General features: G+C 36.0%; 1 protein-coding gene across 1 annotated transcript; it reads right to left on the bottom strand.

Moving 5' to 3' along the window:
• Positions 1-522: 522 nt before the first annotated feature.
• On the bottom strand, positions 523-13,837 carry MS3_00004518 (uncharacterized protein). Its single transcript, XM_051212447.1, has 4 exons — positions 13,499-13,837; positions 13,049-13,465; positions 11,926-12,026; positions 523-9,490 (listed from the first exon to the last, which is right to left on the bottom strand). Exons 1-4 carry the CDS (start codon positions 13,504-13,506, stop codon positions 9,279-9,281), a joined length of 738 nt encoding a protein of 245 aa, XP_051072629.1. The 5' UTR covers positions 13,507-13,837; the 3' UTR covers positions 523-9,278.
• Between the last annotated feature and the right edge of the window lie 3,007 nt (positions 13,838-16,844).

The raw sequence follows: 16,844 nt of genomic DNA, 5'->3' as shown, positions 1-16,844 counted from the left end.
TACACCAGTCTCTTCGTCATTGTTCTCTTTTTCTTTTACGCTCCTTACTTTTTTTTCTTTCTCTTCGAATTCTTATTGGTTTGTGTGGTGCATATATATTGGCGCTCTCTTGTACCAATATTTATGTGTTCAAATAATTAATAACCTCATATGTATGGTTTACCAAAAGTTCACAAACATGACGTTCCCCTTAGACCTATCCTATCAATGATCAACTCACAGTATCATAAAGTTGCACGGTGGTTAGCAGTAAAACTAGAACCGGTTCGTCGTAAATTAGCAACATATACGTTAAGAGATTCATTCCAGTTTGCTGATAGACTAAATCATACGAATGTTACCGACAAGTTCATGGTCTCTTTAGATGTAACATCCTTTTTCACCAATATACCACTTTTTGAAACTATTGATATTTGTCAGAATGATGATCTCCTACCTTTACCAGTCCCAGAATTTAAAAAACTACTACTAATGTGCACAGCAGATGTTCAATTCCAGTTCAATAACACCATATATCGTCAAATCGATGGCGTAGCAATGGGAAGCCCACTAGGTCCAATTATGGCAGATATTTTTATGGAGTATCTTGAAAACACGGTACTTAAACAGGCAATTAGTGAAACAACGGAATACTCCAGATATGTGGACGACACATTAACTGTAACAATAAACAACATGCAATCCGCCTGCTAAAACTTTTCAATAACGCTCGCACTAACATACATTTCACTATGGAGCACGAACAGAACGACATGTTCCACTTTCTTGATATTGCCATAAAACGCAGGGGAGACGGGACAGTCCAACGTTCAGTTTATAGAAAAAGTAATTTGAATGGCCTCTACCTGAATTTCAATAGTTTTTGTCCAATTAGTTACAAGAAGGCATTGGTTAAAACACTATTTTACAGGGTAGAAAAGATATGTACCACCGACAAACTGGAAGAATTAATGAACGTAGAAAAATGTCTCAAAGACAACTTTTATCCACAAAAGTTTATTAACAAATATAAAAAGCCCAAAGAAAACAAGACGGAAATAACTACGGTCAATAAAAAGCCAGTATATATAAATCTTAACTTTAAAGGTGATAACGTCGCACAAATAATCAGCAGGAGACTGAACACTGCTCTAGCCAGAACTTATCCGGCTGCTAAACTTTTAACTCTCTATAAAACATGTTCAATAACCCAACCAAAGGTCGACAAGCACCCCTTTCATGTCACCGCCAACTGTATTCATAAATTTACGTATACCTGCCAAAGCAGCTACATCGGCTGAACTGAGAGGAGAGCATATCTTAGATTTTTTGAACATGTCCCAAAAAGTCTTAGAACAAGGGAAAGAAAGAATCTGTATAGTGCAATCAACAAACATCTCCTTGATACAGGACATCAGGTAGATACCTTACAATCCTTTAGGGTGATTAGTAAGCAGCCAAACTCCAGTCTTCTGAAGCCGTTGCCATCAGGTGTCAAAAACCTGACCCATGTATTCAAAAGGAGACAGTGGTTAATCTTTCCTTGCCTTGTTGATAAATATTCTTTCGCTACACTTTAAAAAAAATTTTCCTTTTTTTTCTCTTGTATTTATTACATCATTGATTTTATTTTATTTTTCAACTATCCTTCAACTGAACTCTACTCACTATATTCCTATCAATGTTTATTCATTATGTAATCAATTGTTTCTAACCCACTTTTGAACTGTTGTCATAATGTTGTAGAATATTCTTTCACATTAGGTATATATTTACAATATTCAGTAAGCAATTTAAACCCATTATGTAATTATGATTTTTAAATATCACAGCTGAAGAGAACCTACGAAATAAAATGAATTCATGCTATTCTGCTAGAATCTTTGTTCTTGCTCTTTTCAAAATAATGAAATTGCAAGTTGTATTTATGCAGTAAGTTAGTGATTAAATAATATCCAGTACTACCCAGTTCAATTTATTAAGATCTAATTATTGATCAATGTATATAGGAAACATGTGAAGAATAGTGTATTCAGGCATAGTTTTTGATCTATTTTTGATGTGTAATAAATTTATCGTCTATCAACATTTGGTTTGTACTTTGCATTGGGCCACAGATCTGCTTCTTTTTTAGTTTTACAGCACTATATTCAATACCGAAAAAAGGAGACAACTATTGTCATCTATAATGATTATTTTCCTGATCAAACTTTATTACAAAACTTAATGAAAATGCATGTATACAATAATCAGGGGAAAAAGAAGGGAAGAGACTAATAATAATAATCAGTAGTATACAATACCATAAACTGAGAGAAAATAGATGATTAATAACACAACTAAGAGATAAATGATGATAATCTTGGGGGTGAGAGAGACAAAAGGACGAAGGAAGTGGTGACGATAGAGATAAAAATTTACAACACAACATCTACACGCCTCAGTATGTTTACCTTTTTTGCCGGTGTATTAATGCATATTGTGTACATTTTAAAAAAAGTACTCTTCAATACATATATGACGTTTAGCAGTGGAAGCAAGTGATAAAAAGAAGCAATGAAAAGCGAGGGAGTGGATAAACAAACAAGTACAAAAGAAATGAAATACTCGCCCATCGAGAATCAATCTTCACAATTGACTATCACAATTTGACACAATACAGTATACAAATAATAATAGTAATAATAATAAATTAAATAAGAAGTAAACTTAATTGGAAGAAAAGTCCTGAATAACTCTGTCTATCGCTTACATTCTTCTTTAGATTATAAGTTCTGTTATTTTGTTTTTAATGGGAAGTAACACGATTATAAGGAGTAAAAACAAATTAAGTGAAATTATACACATTTATTTTTCATTCTAATAATGATTTTTCTGTACAAATGGAGAAAAGTGAAAGAATATAAGATTTTAATTAGTAGAAGAATAAAGGCAATACACTACTATACCTTGGTGTCTTTAGTTAAATCCCAAGATTGTAGCAGAAAGACAACGAATTCATAAGTTCCAATCATAATACAAGAATTAGGTACTTGACGAATATAATGAGTTGCCATACCACGATAAAGTCCACTTATACCTTCCTCTTTGCCAACTAAATGAAGTGTACGAAAAAATCCTCGATATTGTCCAGTTTCTTCACGTAAACGAGTTCGAGCTACTTCTATTTAATAGTAAAGATGGAAAATTATAAAGACAAAATTTTTTACGATTTCCAGATTTGTAGGATAGTATACTATCAAAATAAAACAAACTGTTTGTTTTTCTGTATCACACTCATTAACAGTAAACTTACATATAAACCTAATTGTAGCTTCATATGAAAACAAAATGGATTAATTATTCTTCATATTCAAAGTACGCTGGACGGAGGTTCATGAAGCAAAATGCTTCAAAACTATGTGACGAAAACGACAGAAAACTCACTAAATTTTATTTAATGTACATTTTTTCTCAATTATATTCTATATTGATTGTTTCCACGATGTTGTTACATAACATAAATTTCTTTTATAATTCACTAGACGATGGTCTTAATTTTTCCAAACCCATCACATGACTAAAATTGGCCTTGTGAAATAGGTCTAGGTCAATGTCTCGAAATTTACAAACATGGACTAGATTGTGGAAGTTTCGATATTTGCCACTGTTAAACTATTGATTGAGCCAATCATGGTTGTTACAACAATATTTGGTGACCTAGAGCGTTAATACACACCCAGGTTAATCATGTGATACGAACAGAAAATAGACTGAATGACTTTGTAAATTTAAGTCTAAGACCATTTCATCTACTTGTCTATCATCATCCAGGTAGTGATCTTCCGTTCTTATATTCTAAGTAATGCCTGGAAATCAAGTGTACATACGCATTGATTTACTTTTATTGATCTTTAGTGGTCTGCTGTAAAACAATATGTATTGATATTTTTCCTAAGGTCATTTCTGTATTACTGATAATCAAGGCAGCAAAAAGAAAGACGTAAAATGAATTTCGAAGTAAAACATTCTTGGAATTAAGTTATTTGACAAAAGAGATTTAATTTTTGTTTAAATTATTGATTTAAATCTAAGTTCTTGTTTAAGTTAACAAACGATTACAGTCATTTATAATTACCTGGACATAAAAAAGCCATAACACAATTTGATAGAATATGAAATTAGGAACTAATATAATCTAGTCAACAAATGTACGTTAATGTACTCTAGGGCTTTTTATTTATGTTAATAATAATCAATGCAAGTTAAATGCACTGGTTCACTCAGTTACTTCAATCGAATTTATTTATCTGAGTTTGAACCCATATCTATTATTAATTGTGGTGGTAAAGCGATGAGTTAGTGGTTAGGGCACTCGAGTAACTTTCAGTCACTAAGTTCCAGATTTGAACCCCACTTCGGAATCTGTTCAACGTTAAAAACTTTGGGTTGACATCTGAATTCTTATTGGGTCGCGATCCTCTAACCTCCTATCCGTCCTACCCTTGAGTTCAGAAATCAGTAACCAGCCTCCACTAATAATGTATTTTAGACAAACGTAGTTGATATATAAGCAGACCAGACCACATCACACCGTAGAATATAAAATAACAATTATACATGGTCAAGCCAAAAAGTGGTTGAAAGTACGGGAGACTATGAATAATAAACTGCCAGAAGATTAAGAATAATTAATAATACAACAGTAGTTAATAGGTTAATCGGAAGCTGATATATATATAGAGAGAAAAATTCTAGAGTCCTCTCTATCTATGCACCAAAGCTGATTGACTAAAAACGGACCAATCAGAGTGGTCCCATAGATTTTTTCATGGAATATGCTTTAATTTAATCTATGCCCTGTCAACATTAGCACTCAAATTTAAGTGTGGCTCGTAACAAAGTACCTGGTAAGTTAATTAATTAATCAATGGAAAGTTAAGTACCTAAATAAAAATTACTAATATTCATGCTACTACAATGACCGCTTACGTACTTACCGTGAGGATATAGAGCAGTAATAGCGATTGCTTTAGAACAAGCACTAGCAACCATACACAAGATCATATCTTTTGAAGCAGATAATTTACTTCCGCCCCTTGAACCACGAAAATCCGACGCTTTTTGAGGCAGATAATCATTATTACTACTGTAAACAGATTGTTCCGATATTGGAACAGAACTATTAAGAGTTAATTGACGTTTACGTTTATGCTCTCTCCAAAGCAGTTCTGATTTAAAATTTTCATATACAACGAAGTTTAAAGCTGTTTCTAGAGAACCAAAATACGATGCACTTACACCTCGGTAGAAGCCACGTAATCCATCTTGCTTCCAAGTGTTACGTATAACTTGTGAAACAGTAATAGGTGTATGACCTGGCCTATAAATCATAAGAAACATGGTGTATTAGAAGTGTTACTTTTTTTCTACTGTTCATAACTTTTTTAAATGTAGATTACAAAAAATTAAAATCAACGTATATAGCTGCATATAAATTTATAATAAAATAAATAAATAATTAATTATCAATCCTGACTAGTATTGGGGACGGATGGAAGAAAGTTAGGAGCAACCAAACCAAAACGTGGCATCAGTCCACAAAGTCACTGACTTCTGGTCTGAGCCATGTTGGTAGATACGAACTACTTGGTTGGGGTCCGCGCCACTATCGTAACCAATGGTTGGAGACTCTTGGTGACATGGTTCAGAATCGATCACAATGGTGTAGGTATGTACACCCTCTGTCTTTCCTTAAACTATTAGAATAAAATCGCATTATACCTTCCTTCCTACGAACTATTTCTTCCTGTATTATATCCTTACATGCAATCTTTCTTTTACTATCACTGAAGTAACTACTTCTATGAACTTGGTGTTCATCTTGTTGTGCTAATGAGATATGACAACTCGTACCGATGCATATATGTGCCTGTTCTTACGTTGTAGATGACTGACTGACTGACTAATTCTAAATGTAAAATTTAATGCTCAACCTGACAATTATTAGTACAGATTCACGTTAGCTGCTTTCAGACACGCTAGTACGAAAAGCCAGTGGTACTATTCAACTGTCCAAACTGAAATAAGTAAAGAATAGTTTGAATTTGGAATCCAGCATTTATTTTAGTACTTTTGATACATTGTTTAAAACTGACAAATGTAACATGGAATGTAAAATGGAACAAAATCCAAAAATTAATTAGAATTAAAGTGATATTAACGGAAAGCTGGGAAGTTTGAAGATTTCTTAGCAGTCGATTTAATTATCTAAGATATTAAAACTGGACCACTAACATTTATCCACTGATATACATCGTAAAGTTAGAATAACACGGGAAACTGTATTATTTTGACTATGGAATTAGTAATCCAAGGTGTTATGAACCGCGAAGTTAAATCCAAAAGTATGTTGGAAAACTTTCAGTAAACGACTTTGGCGTTTAGGTAGGTAAACTAAGCTAATAGCAGACGAGTGTTATTCTACTCCAGAGAACAAACAACAGCTAATACATGCTCTGATAAACATTCGCTTTCAGCAAGTATTACCATTATATGTTACGAAACACACTATGTAGCCACCTTCGATATTAGCTTAAGACCATACATAAAGATATCGTATGGTCAATGGATAACACTAACAAATTTATTATAAAAATAGCAGTAACAACTGTTAATGAATCGGAGTGGAAAATTGAAGAGTCAATAAATTTCTTCAGCTTCTACAAAAATGTTGCTGGAGTGACTTAACCTGATAGGCTTCATACACGATGAAAAACAGAAGTAACTTAAATGTAAACTGACAAACAGTTGGTAATTAAGCAATTTTGACCAAAGAAATAAAAAGGCAAACAAGACAGTGTCCAAAAAATGACACTAGACACATGTACCAACAAAATGAACGTGAAATGTTTCCAGTTAGCGAAATTATTGCTGGAAATGAAGTATCAATAGTCCAATTATCGGTCATGAAACTGGGATGATGGCTGAAACGTCTTAAAGAGTAATTCAAACGGTTTCCAAGCACATTTTAGTTGTCTGCTACCCGTCAATATCTATGAGCTAACGTTTTGTCATGGCTAGCAAATAAGTAGGCTGGAAAAAGCGACTAAACTAAAACGCATTCAATCCACAAAATCACTGATTGCTGAATCAAAGTCGTTTGGGGACAAACAAACTTGTTACCAAAATCCCACAAGATAGTTGTAATCTACGGTTAATATATTACGCGATATGACTCGAAATCCATCGTAGTGACGCAAACAAATTTGGTTTTTCATCGTTATTTGGGTTCATTATCATACTATTCTTCCTATTGAATGATATTTTCTGTTTTCTTTCCCACTACCGTCGGGATAATTATTATTCTTGCTTTTTCTCGGTTGGTTCGTTCTGACTGCGCTGCCAAGAAGTGGGGCAACTCGAGCTAGCACACATTTCTATTAGGTCTTACGTTGGTTGCGTGTATTTATCGGTTTATGTCTAAAATATGGTAACAATTTGGTTAGTAGAGCTTATTTCAGAATGGGACAGCGCATAAGCATCATAAACCCAAAAGTAAATCTAGAAATTGATAAAACTGAAGAAATTTGATTTAGGTTCACAATTCCACACTGGATATTAAACGAATGGACACTGGATATTATTGGCTACTAGGTAACAGGACTAATGCATTGAATACAAGACTGGAAAATGGAGATCACGATATCCGATCACTTGATATGCTACCCAATTATCTAACTAATACTTAGGAAACAACTTATGGGTCAGAACATATTAGCAAGAAGTATAAAGCAGTTAGCAGTGAAATCAGAGAAGAATGTTTTTAGATGTAAAATACGGTTAGATGTATCTATCTTTGATCATGAGTTAACCATATCCCACCTTCTCCGACAAACCAGAAATATAGTTTTAAATTAAGGACACCATGACTATTGAAATCAGATAAAATAGAATATGAAAAGGTTGCAAAAATAAAGATAATAAAGGCAAAATGAACAAGCATTGAAGGACCTCTACCAAAAACTCGAAGGCATTTTCAATTGTTGATGTATATGTGACTGATGATATATCTAAGCGCATGTACTGCCGGTAAGATACCAAGCAAAGGGTTACAAGAAGTGACTAAAAATCACAATTAGCAAAACGTTTGAACCTGCGGCCATGAGAATGAATTGGAAAGCGAAATCATTCAGTTACGATTCTACATGAAGACCTAATTCACTTAAGCTCTCAGTTTAGAAAAATTAACCCAATCAAGAAAAAAACCTACTGCAGCTAAACGAACTGTACTTAAATACTTACATACGCCTGTTTAAATTTAATCCACTAAGCTTTTGATGACTTTCATTAATTGTTTTTAGATAAAGTGTGTCTATAGGGGCGATTAGTAAATAAGTTAGATAAAAGAACTGTATCGAACCTGGGGATTCAGCTATTTGACTCGAAAATAGTATTTGGTCGAAAATTGATATCGAGATGATAGATCATTGAAAACTAAAAAGTAATTGTTAATTCTACATTTGCACTGCTCAGTAGTATGAACCATGGATTTTACACAAGATCGAATCCAGAACTTCTAGACCCGATGTTGAGCACTATACTATTAAGCATACTCATGAAGAGTTCTGAACTGGGACTAAATAACTGAGCTGATTTTCATCCACGACATAAAGATTACTTTTAACGATTAATGGCACCATTAGAAGTGAATTCACTAAGCAAATGTAATGACTTTAAACAAAAAACCTGTAGTGTCGGTTGTTATGTTAAGCCCATATAGCTTATTCTAGCTTCTCGACAAGCCATTTTATTCATCCTACCTGAGTTACATTTTGACCTTGTTAGTTATTCGCTTATCAATCTTGACTGTTTTTACGTAATCATATGCGTGTGCCCTTCTTATCACATTCATCACATGTCTGTAACTTATATTTGTGTGACTATAAATCACGATTAAGGCTTGAGTAAATTTAGTTGTCTCATACGCCCTCTCTACCGCGCGTCATTTTGCTTCGCTCTCTTCACTTCGCTTCGTTTCTCCGATAGTTTATTTAGATCAATGATTGTATGAAATATACATAATCGAAATCTATTTTCGAATTTGACTTATTTAATTCAGTTGTTCACTAACGCCAGTTAAGTAGATGATAATATACAAGGATAGCCAGGATGTATATTTTGACAACAATCATTCATACGATCTACCTCGAGTCAGATATTCGAAGTCCATATTAACATGCCTTAACGTAAAGTGTAAGTGGCAAAGATAATATGATTGGTTTAGAACAGATTGTAGAACAGTGGAAAATTTGAGCATCCTATCGTCTTTGAAACGAATAAATATAATGAATGACTGGTCCGTATTTACGATGAATAATGATTCCATGTACTCGTGTTTCTAAAAACAAGAAAATGAGTAGGGTGTTTGTTACTATAAAAAACAGATATACAATTTCGACTTGCCGTGAATCTAATTGAAGCCTTGTTTTTACAAACCAAATAGGATTGGTTAAGGAAGAAGCGGTTATGCCTGTAAAAGTAATGCCAGTAGAGAATGTATTAATTGGTCATCGAAACTAAAGAATATTAATGCTACACTAGCCCGCAAAATAAAACATTATCAAAAATAACAATTACGAAAACTGGATAAAAGGGAGTAAAAATGAAAATATGTAAGCAAGAAAAGAATTTTGAAAATTCAACCGGTAATTCAATACAGATGGAATATTTCCATTAAATATCACAAAAAAATCACTGGAGTAATAACAAACGAAAACAACTCTGAACAATATGTGGAGATATGGTGGCCGGCTCAGTCGTAATGTATTAAAACGAGAAAATGAATAGAGAATAGTACAAGTTCAAAATCTCTTCAGATAAAGCAATGAGTGCATATGTATCATCGTTTTTAACTTTAAGCAATGTCAAATAATGTATCTAAGTATAACATCTGAGACACTAACTTTAACCAGTCTTTTCTGCTTCCAAAAACACTCCATAATTTAAAACTAAATTACAAGGTAGGGAGGACTTTGTATTTTACAGAGTGGAATCCATTTGAATCTTTCAAGTTATGAGACATCAGTAAGGTCAGTAGGTCAATGTGATCAGTCACAACGTCTAACTCAGTTAAAGGATACTAAATTTATTCACAATGTAATTACTATGCATGAAAGTAACTTACTTATTTACAACTGTTACCCCTTGTAGAGCACAGGCTACCAACCAGCAACCTCCAACTTACTCTGTTCTGAACTTTCCTTCCCAGTCACTGTGAAGTTCTATTCATTCTTTTGATTCCTAACCCAGGCGCAATGTGTTCATTGGTCTTCCTTTTTCCCTTTAGCCTATAAGATTCCAAGTTAGAAATTGCATCGTGACGTAATTTGATGATTTCCGCAATGTGTGTACTATCCACCTCTAATGTTTGGTGGAGTTTTGTTCTCTGAGCTGGATGTTTTGGTCATGGAGCTTTCATCATCCTTCTGAACGACATTATTACCACAAACTTCAAATAGAAGTGAAGTGTTCGAAATGTCCTCTAGCGTCTTTTCCTGATTTCCTCTTTAACTGGAAATTAGTTTATTCTCTCCCACAGTAAGTTGTCGCTGGTGTCTGGCCAACAGATTTGGAGTATTTTGTGTAGACAGTTATAAATTCCTGTACATTTTGAGGATGGCTGTAGTAGTTCTCAAAATTTCAGCTCCCTACAACGCAACTGTCTTGATGTTTGTAATGAAAATTCTGACTTAGGTGTTAGCTGGGTTGTTTTGAGTTCCAGATGTAAAAATACTGCCTTTTGCCGATTTGTGCCTTCGCATTTCCCTCAGATTCTCCATGTTTATCAACGATGCTATCCGGGTACGTGAAAGTTCCTACTTCTTCTAGAAGTTAGTGTTTTTTGACAAGGTTCTTTCCTACGGGACGAAGTTGCTAATCTCATACCCAATCATCCTTCTTTACCCGGGCCTGGGACAGGCAGTAACCTTAGAGGAACTCCAGGTAGAGTAAATTAAATTCTTATTTTTAACCATTAATTCAACACCTCATTGGGACGAACTTTTCGAGTATAGACAATAAATTAGTCCCAGCTCGTAAAAGAGGTCCTGGTCATTTGATTGATTTCAAATGTGATTCAATCGAACTGGTCACCGACATATATATATATATATATATATATATATATATATATATAATGTGTACATAATTTCGATTACTTACTGAATACGGGTTAATGTAGTTCTGAGTTACACTAATTAAGTGATGATTAGCGATGCTACCTATCCACCAAAACCGAAATAGGTGGGAGTGCGGCTCAAACCTGCTACACACTTGCTTAAAACCTGATTCTATTAACTATTTTCGACAAGATCTGATGGGTTGTTAAAACCATGCTATTTCGTACACTGTTGCGATTTCATAAATACCCCAAATGCCCTGGTTCAGCGGAGAGTGGGGAGAGTCCACCCTCCCTCTCGAAATGCTCTCACATGGCCATGCGTATACAGTCACTGTCACAGAAGTTCTACTCACTATCTTCTCGTGGCGAGGGTGTTGTTTACGCAAATCAGAGAACGGAAAACGAATGTCCAGTGCTTTATTCGTGTTGGTGGATATGGAGGATCCAACTAAGGGGTTGGAAATCCCTGACTTCAAACCAATGGTGCATATGGGCTCCAGGATCCTGAGAGAACAAATATCGTACGAACTTATTGTTGGTCACTGGCCACCATGAGACTGCATATCCGAACATCGCATTGTAGATTAGATCTCTACGTGAGAGGCTCCAAATGTGGTTCCCTAGGAAAACCACTTGCTTTGGTCTGGGCACCCGGGTAGTATCACAGTCCACACACAAATTAAGTGACTTGTGTGGCGCAAATGTATTCTGTAGCCTTTTGTACCAATATTCATGTGTTCAAATAAATAAATAAAATAAAAAGAAACGGTATCAAAAACACTTACTTGCAATTCCAGCAGCACATAAATAAACAAATGAAGAACCAGGCTGGAAATATTTTTCAAAGAATAACTGTCCATTATGATATGCACAAAAGTATATACCTCTAAAAATATAACATTAATCGCATCAGTAATTTTAAAATTATGAAGACTGTAGTCATAGTTTAATTCTCGTGTCATAGCTTGTCGGAAGAATAAATACAAACCGTTAATCAATTGGAGTACATCAAAAGCTTTTATTATTCCGTTACCTTAACATTGGTCGACTGTAATATACTAGAGCGATTATTAATATTATTATTCATAAGAGTGGATACATTTTTTTGTTTGAGGTTTGAACCTGTGTCACCAAAGATTGAATTGAGCCTGGCATTTGACAACCTAGGGTGACAACTAACAACCACTGAACAGGAAATCGATTTCTTCAACAACCGATCTCCTTAGTGATAACCTGTGAAGATTAACGTTGAGAGGAAGTACCTAATGGGGTCCGAATTAAACTATACATGGTGTCATATCCACTCGCAGTAAGTACTACGATACAAGGAATATGGATTCTGATAATAAGCTTCATATTCGTATTCAGTTCGAAACTCCACCGAATCCTGGAATAGTGTAGACGTACATCTTAACGATGTTAGTAAAGTTTAATTCATAGTATGTGCAACAAATAGTCTACAAGATAAAACCTCATGTTTACATAGACACTTTTAGTGAGACTAAACAATGTAAGGCCAGACCCAAGTATAGTTTAGCATTGTGTACGAATAAATCATATTTTAGAACTACATTATCAAGGGAACATAACATTCACATCAACAGCTTCTAACTACTACCCAAGAAAACTAAAATAATTCACAAAGAACACTTAGCTCCTAACTATAAATTATTTGTATTTACATTTTTGTATCTTTTGGTAAGTATTGCTGCGAAAATGATTACGCTAAACGAGTCTTTAAAGTAAATCTACTGATCATGAGTAAACTCTCAAAAACAAGGTCAATTTCTAAGTTAGGTAGATATAACAAACTGATAACTTTCGATAGAGCAATGAGAAAAATTTATAAAAAGGGCTAATTGCTTCGAACTGATAACTATTTAGAGATCACTGAAACAAAGCACTTACCGTGTTGGCATCACTCCAACAAGAGTAGGAACTAGACCTTTAAAGAGAGCTGTGGGTCCTTCATAACGAAAAATGTCAATTAACGAGCGAAGAATAAGAGATCGCCGAAGTCCATGAGGTTTGACGTTTGAGAAATCGGAAGATGTAGTCGGAATGTTGAGAACTGAGGGTTTTGATGAACTAATACATGAAGAAATCACTGACTTGTGACTGGATTTTTGAACATGTTTAGGATCAACTTGTTTTAAACCATATAACATGCATCGTATGCGCGAAAAACGGTGACTGCGATTATAATCTGGGACGAGGTTAGGCCTGAATGAAGATGAAGAAAGTACAATTCCCTTTGAAGATTGTAGGCGAACTTTGACAACTTCTAACGGACAAGTTAAAACTGCTCCAACTGTTCCTCCGATGCTATAAGAAATTATAATGAGGTAAATCATTTACCACGACATTTGCAAAAAAACATGTCATTAACTTTATTCATACGAACCCATCAGAAAGATGGTGTATTTATTCAGACTCACCCTCCTCCAATAACATGCACAGCAGTCTCATCGAACATTAGCCCATCCAACGGATGGTGGAGCAACAAGTATCTGATAGTTCCAAATAGAATGTTTTAGACTAAGGGAAGATTATCCACAAAAACGCAAGATATTTCCAGAATAGAGTCTCATAACATGACCCACAAGCCCACCAGCACGAGCGTTAATCGTCGGCACTGTCTGCAATGACCTTCAGTCGATATTATAATTTCCAATAATTGCAAGGTCAGTTTTTTAGGCAGTTTAAAGAGACTCTGGTAGCGAAACATTTTGATCATTTTGTCCCTTTCAGATCGAAGCCGAAGCTAATTACATCAGGGATCATTGGAAGTCAATTATCTGTTTAATTCTGAGTATCTCAAAGTTGGGAATATAAGTAAATGGTTCAAATGATTCAAATGGTTGTGTACGGAATAGAAGAAGCTTTCGTTTAAAGAGCTTCCAAGTCTAGTAGCAGTGGATCACCAATACTTTCAGGCAGGGACCTAGGTATATTAACGATAATAGAGGGAAAAAAGAATTTGGTAACTCATAATAAGATGTTATTCTTAGTCCTTAGGAATAGATCAAGTTTCCTCTTAAAGGACTATTGGGAAGTCGCTTGAACTAGCTCAGTCGGGAACGAATTCCAGCATTTGACAACTCTTAAGGAGTGGAAGTTGTGTCTACAGTCAGCTCTGCTGTGTTGTGTCTCCAGTTTCTGAGTGTTACTCCTTAGGTTTGTATTAGGACTAAGCTTAAGTAGGTGTTTAAGGAGATGTCCAGAAGTGTTAAGGATACTACAAGCCATTAGAAAATCACCTCTAAGACGCCTTTGCTCTAATGAGTAAAGGTTGAGTGACTGGAGGCGCTCTTCATAAAGTTTGAATTTAAGTCCCCGAACTGATTTCGTCGCAGATGGACTGCTTTACACTTTGAAGTATTAAAGTTAAGTCCGTTATCGACTGCCCAACTTTGAATTCGAGTCCGATCCTCTTGAAGTTCCTGTATATCGTCTTGGTTGCGAAACTCTCCAAAGTTTCACGTCATCAGCAAAATGTAATAAGTCTGACGATAACTGTTCTGGAAGATCGTTTAGTGGGGTCCCCCAGGGCTCAGTACTAGGGCCTCTTCTCTTCTTGATCTACATAAATGATCTTCCTCAACAGGTAACGTCAGACTTACTACTTTTTGCCGACGACGTGAAACTTTGGAGAGAGATACGCAACCAAGACGATACACAGGCACTTCAGGAGGATCTGACGCGACTTCAAAGTTGGGCAGACGACAACGGACTTACCTTTAACACTTCAAAGTGTAAAGTTGTCCATCTGCGACATGTCGCAAACTACAGTTACAACTTAGGAAACTCCTCTCTAGTAGTATCCCAAGTCGAAAAAGATTTAGGAGTCCTGGTGCCCCATGACTTAAAGTCTTACGCTAACTGTGACAAAAATGCCTTCCGAGCAAACCTTGCACTGGTAACGTTGAAGCGCATTTTTGGACAGTTTGACGGACGAACTTTCCATACAATCTTCAATAGTTTCATCCGTCCCCATTTAGAGTACGGAAACATAGTACTCCCCCCCTCACTCCATAAGGACAAGGTCACTTTGGAGCGTATCCAACGGCGAGCCACGAAATCAGTTCGAGGACTCAAATCTAAGCCTTACGAAGAACGCCTCCGTTCACTAGACCTTTACCCACTAGAATATGGGCGTCTTAGAGGTGATTTACTAATGGCTTATAGTATTCTTAACACTTCTGGACATCCTCTTAAACACCTACTTAAGCTTAGTTCGAATAATAATCTAAGGGGTAACACCCAGAAACTGGAAACACAACATAGCAAGACGGAATGTAGACACAACTTCTACTCCTTAAGAGTTGTCAAAAGCTGGAATTCGCTGCCGGCCGAGCTAGTCCAAGCGACTTCTCAGGAGTCCTTCAAGAGGCAACTTGACCTATTCTTAAGGACCAAGGACAGCATCACATTATGATTTACCAATTTCTTTTCCTTTTTTATTGTTAACATACCTAGGTTCCTGCCTGGAGGATTTGGTGATCCCCTGCTACTAGACACGGAAGCCTGTTAAGCGAAAGCTTCTTCTATTCCGTCCACAACCATTTGAACCATTTGAACCATTTGAATATAAATCAAGAAGAGAAGAGCTCCTAGTATTGAGCCCTGGCGGAACCCACCAGGACACTAAATAGCTTGGAAGAAAGTGAAGTTAACCCTGACCTTAAAATATCGATTTTTTTAGGTATGAAGTGAGCCAATCGATTAGAGGTTGTCTGATACCCAATCGTTTGGGCTTATTGATAAGACATATATGGTTAACTCTATCAAAAGCTTTTGAGAAGTCAAGGTAAATGACGTCAAACAAGCATCCTTGCGACCAATGATGCTTGTCCATCTGTCCACCGCAGTCAGCACGTTGGTCATACAAGAGTGAACCTTCCTGAAACTATGCTGTTGGGGTGAGAAGTTTAAGGATAATAAACAATCGTGTTTACCATCGCATATCAGGGACTCCATAATTTTTGAAGGTATAGAGAGAAGAGCTAGCAGTTGGTCTCTTGAAGGTTCACTGCGTCAAACTTTTTTGAAAATTGGTGTGATGTGAGCCAGCTCCCAAATTTCTGAAAGTTCGCCTCGGCTTAGCGAATGTGAGAATACAACGATAATCAGTGTTGCCAGAATAGAAGCTGCTTCCCTCAGTATGGCAGAATGAACCATATTCGGCCAGGAGAAGTGTCTTTCCTTAGATGCAGCAGTTTCCGGAATACCAAGTCAGCGCTCAGGTTCATTTCGGAAAGTCCTGTGCAGTTGCAGATGAAGCCATCATCAGCATAGCTGATGTGGGTCGGTTGAAATGTCCGAGAGTATTGTTCAGCCAGAAGATTAGCGGCATCACCGTCGATATTGGTCGTGCCATTAGGACCTAGCAGTTGGGAAACTCCAGTTTTGACTTGTTGAAGAAAGTCTGCATAACGGAATAATGTGTTCGGATTGGAGACAAATTTATCCATAAGCTTTATCTGATAATGAAGCCCGTCTTCTCTCAGTGCTTTCGTGCATATGTTCCTTATACGTTTGTATTGCCTGTACGCGCTGTTGTTGTCAGTTTTTTTTGTATTCTGCCCAACAGTGCCTTCTGCGGCTTAGCAGGCGAAGTGTGCGGTTCTTCATGAATGCGGGTTGCTGACAGCTATGGGGGATCGTTTGAGGAACTGACTGCTTTGTAGCACTTAAGAGCGTG

This window comes from Schistosoma haematobium, chromosome ZW, assembly GCF_000699445.3.
Source record: "Schistosoma haematobium chromosome ZW, whole genome shotgun sequence".
Taxonomy (NCBI): domain Eukaryota; kingdom Metazoa; phylum Platyhelminthes; class Trematoda; order Strigeidida; family Schistosomatidae; genus Schistosoma; species Schistosoma haematobium.
The sequence above is the reverse complement of the archived record's forward strand: the minus strand, read 5'-3'. Positions and strand labels throughout refer to the sequence as shown.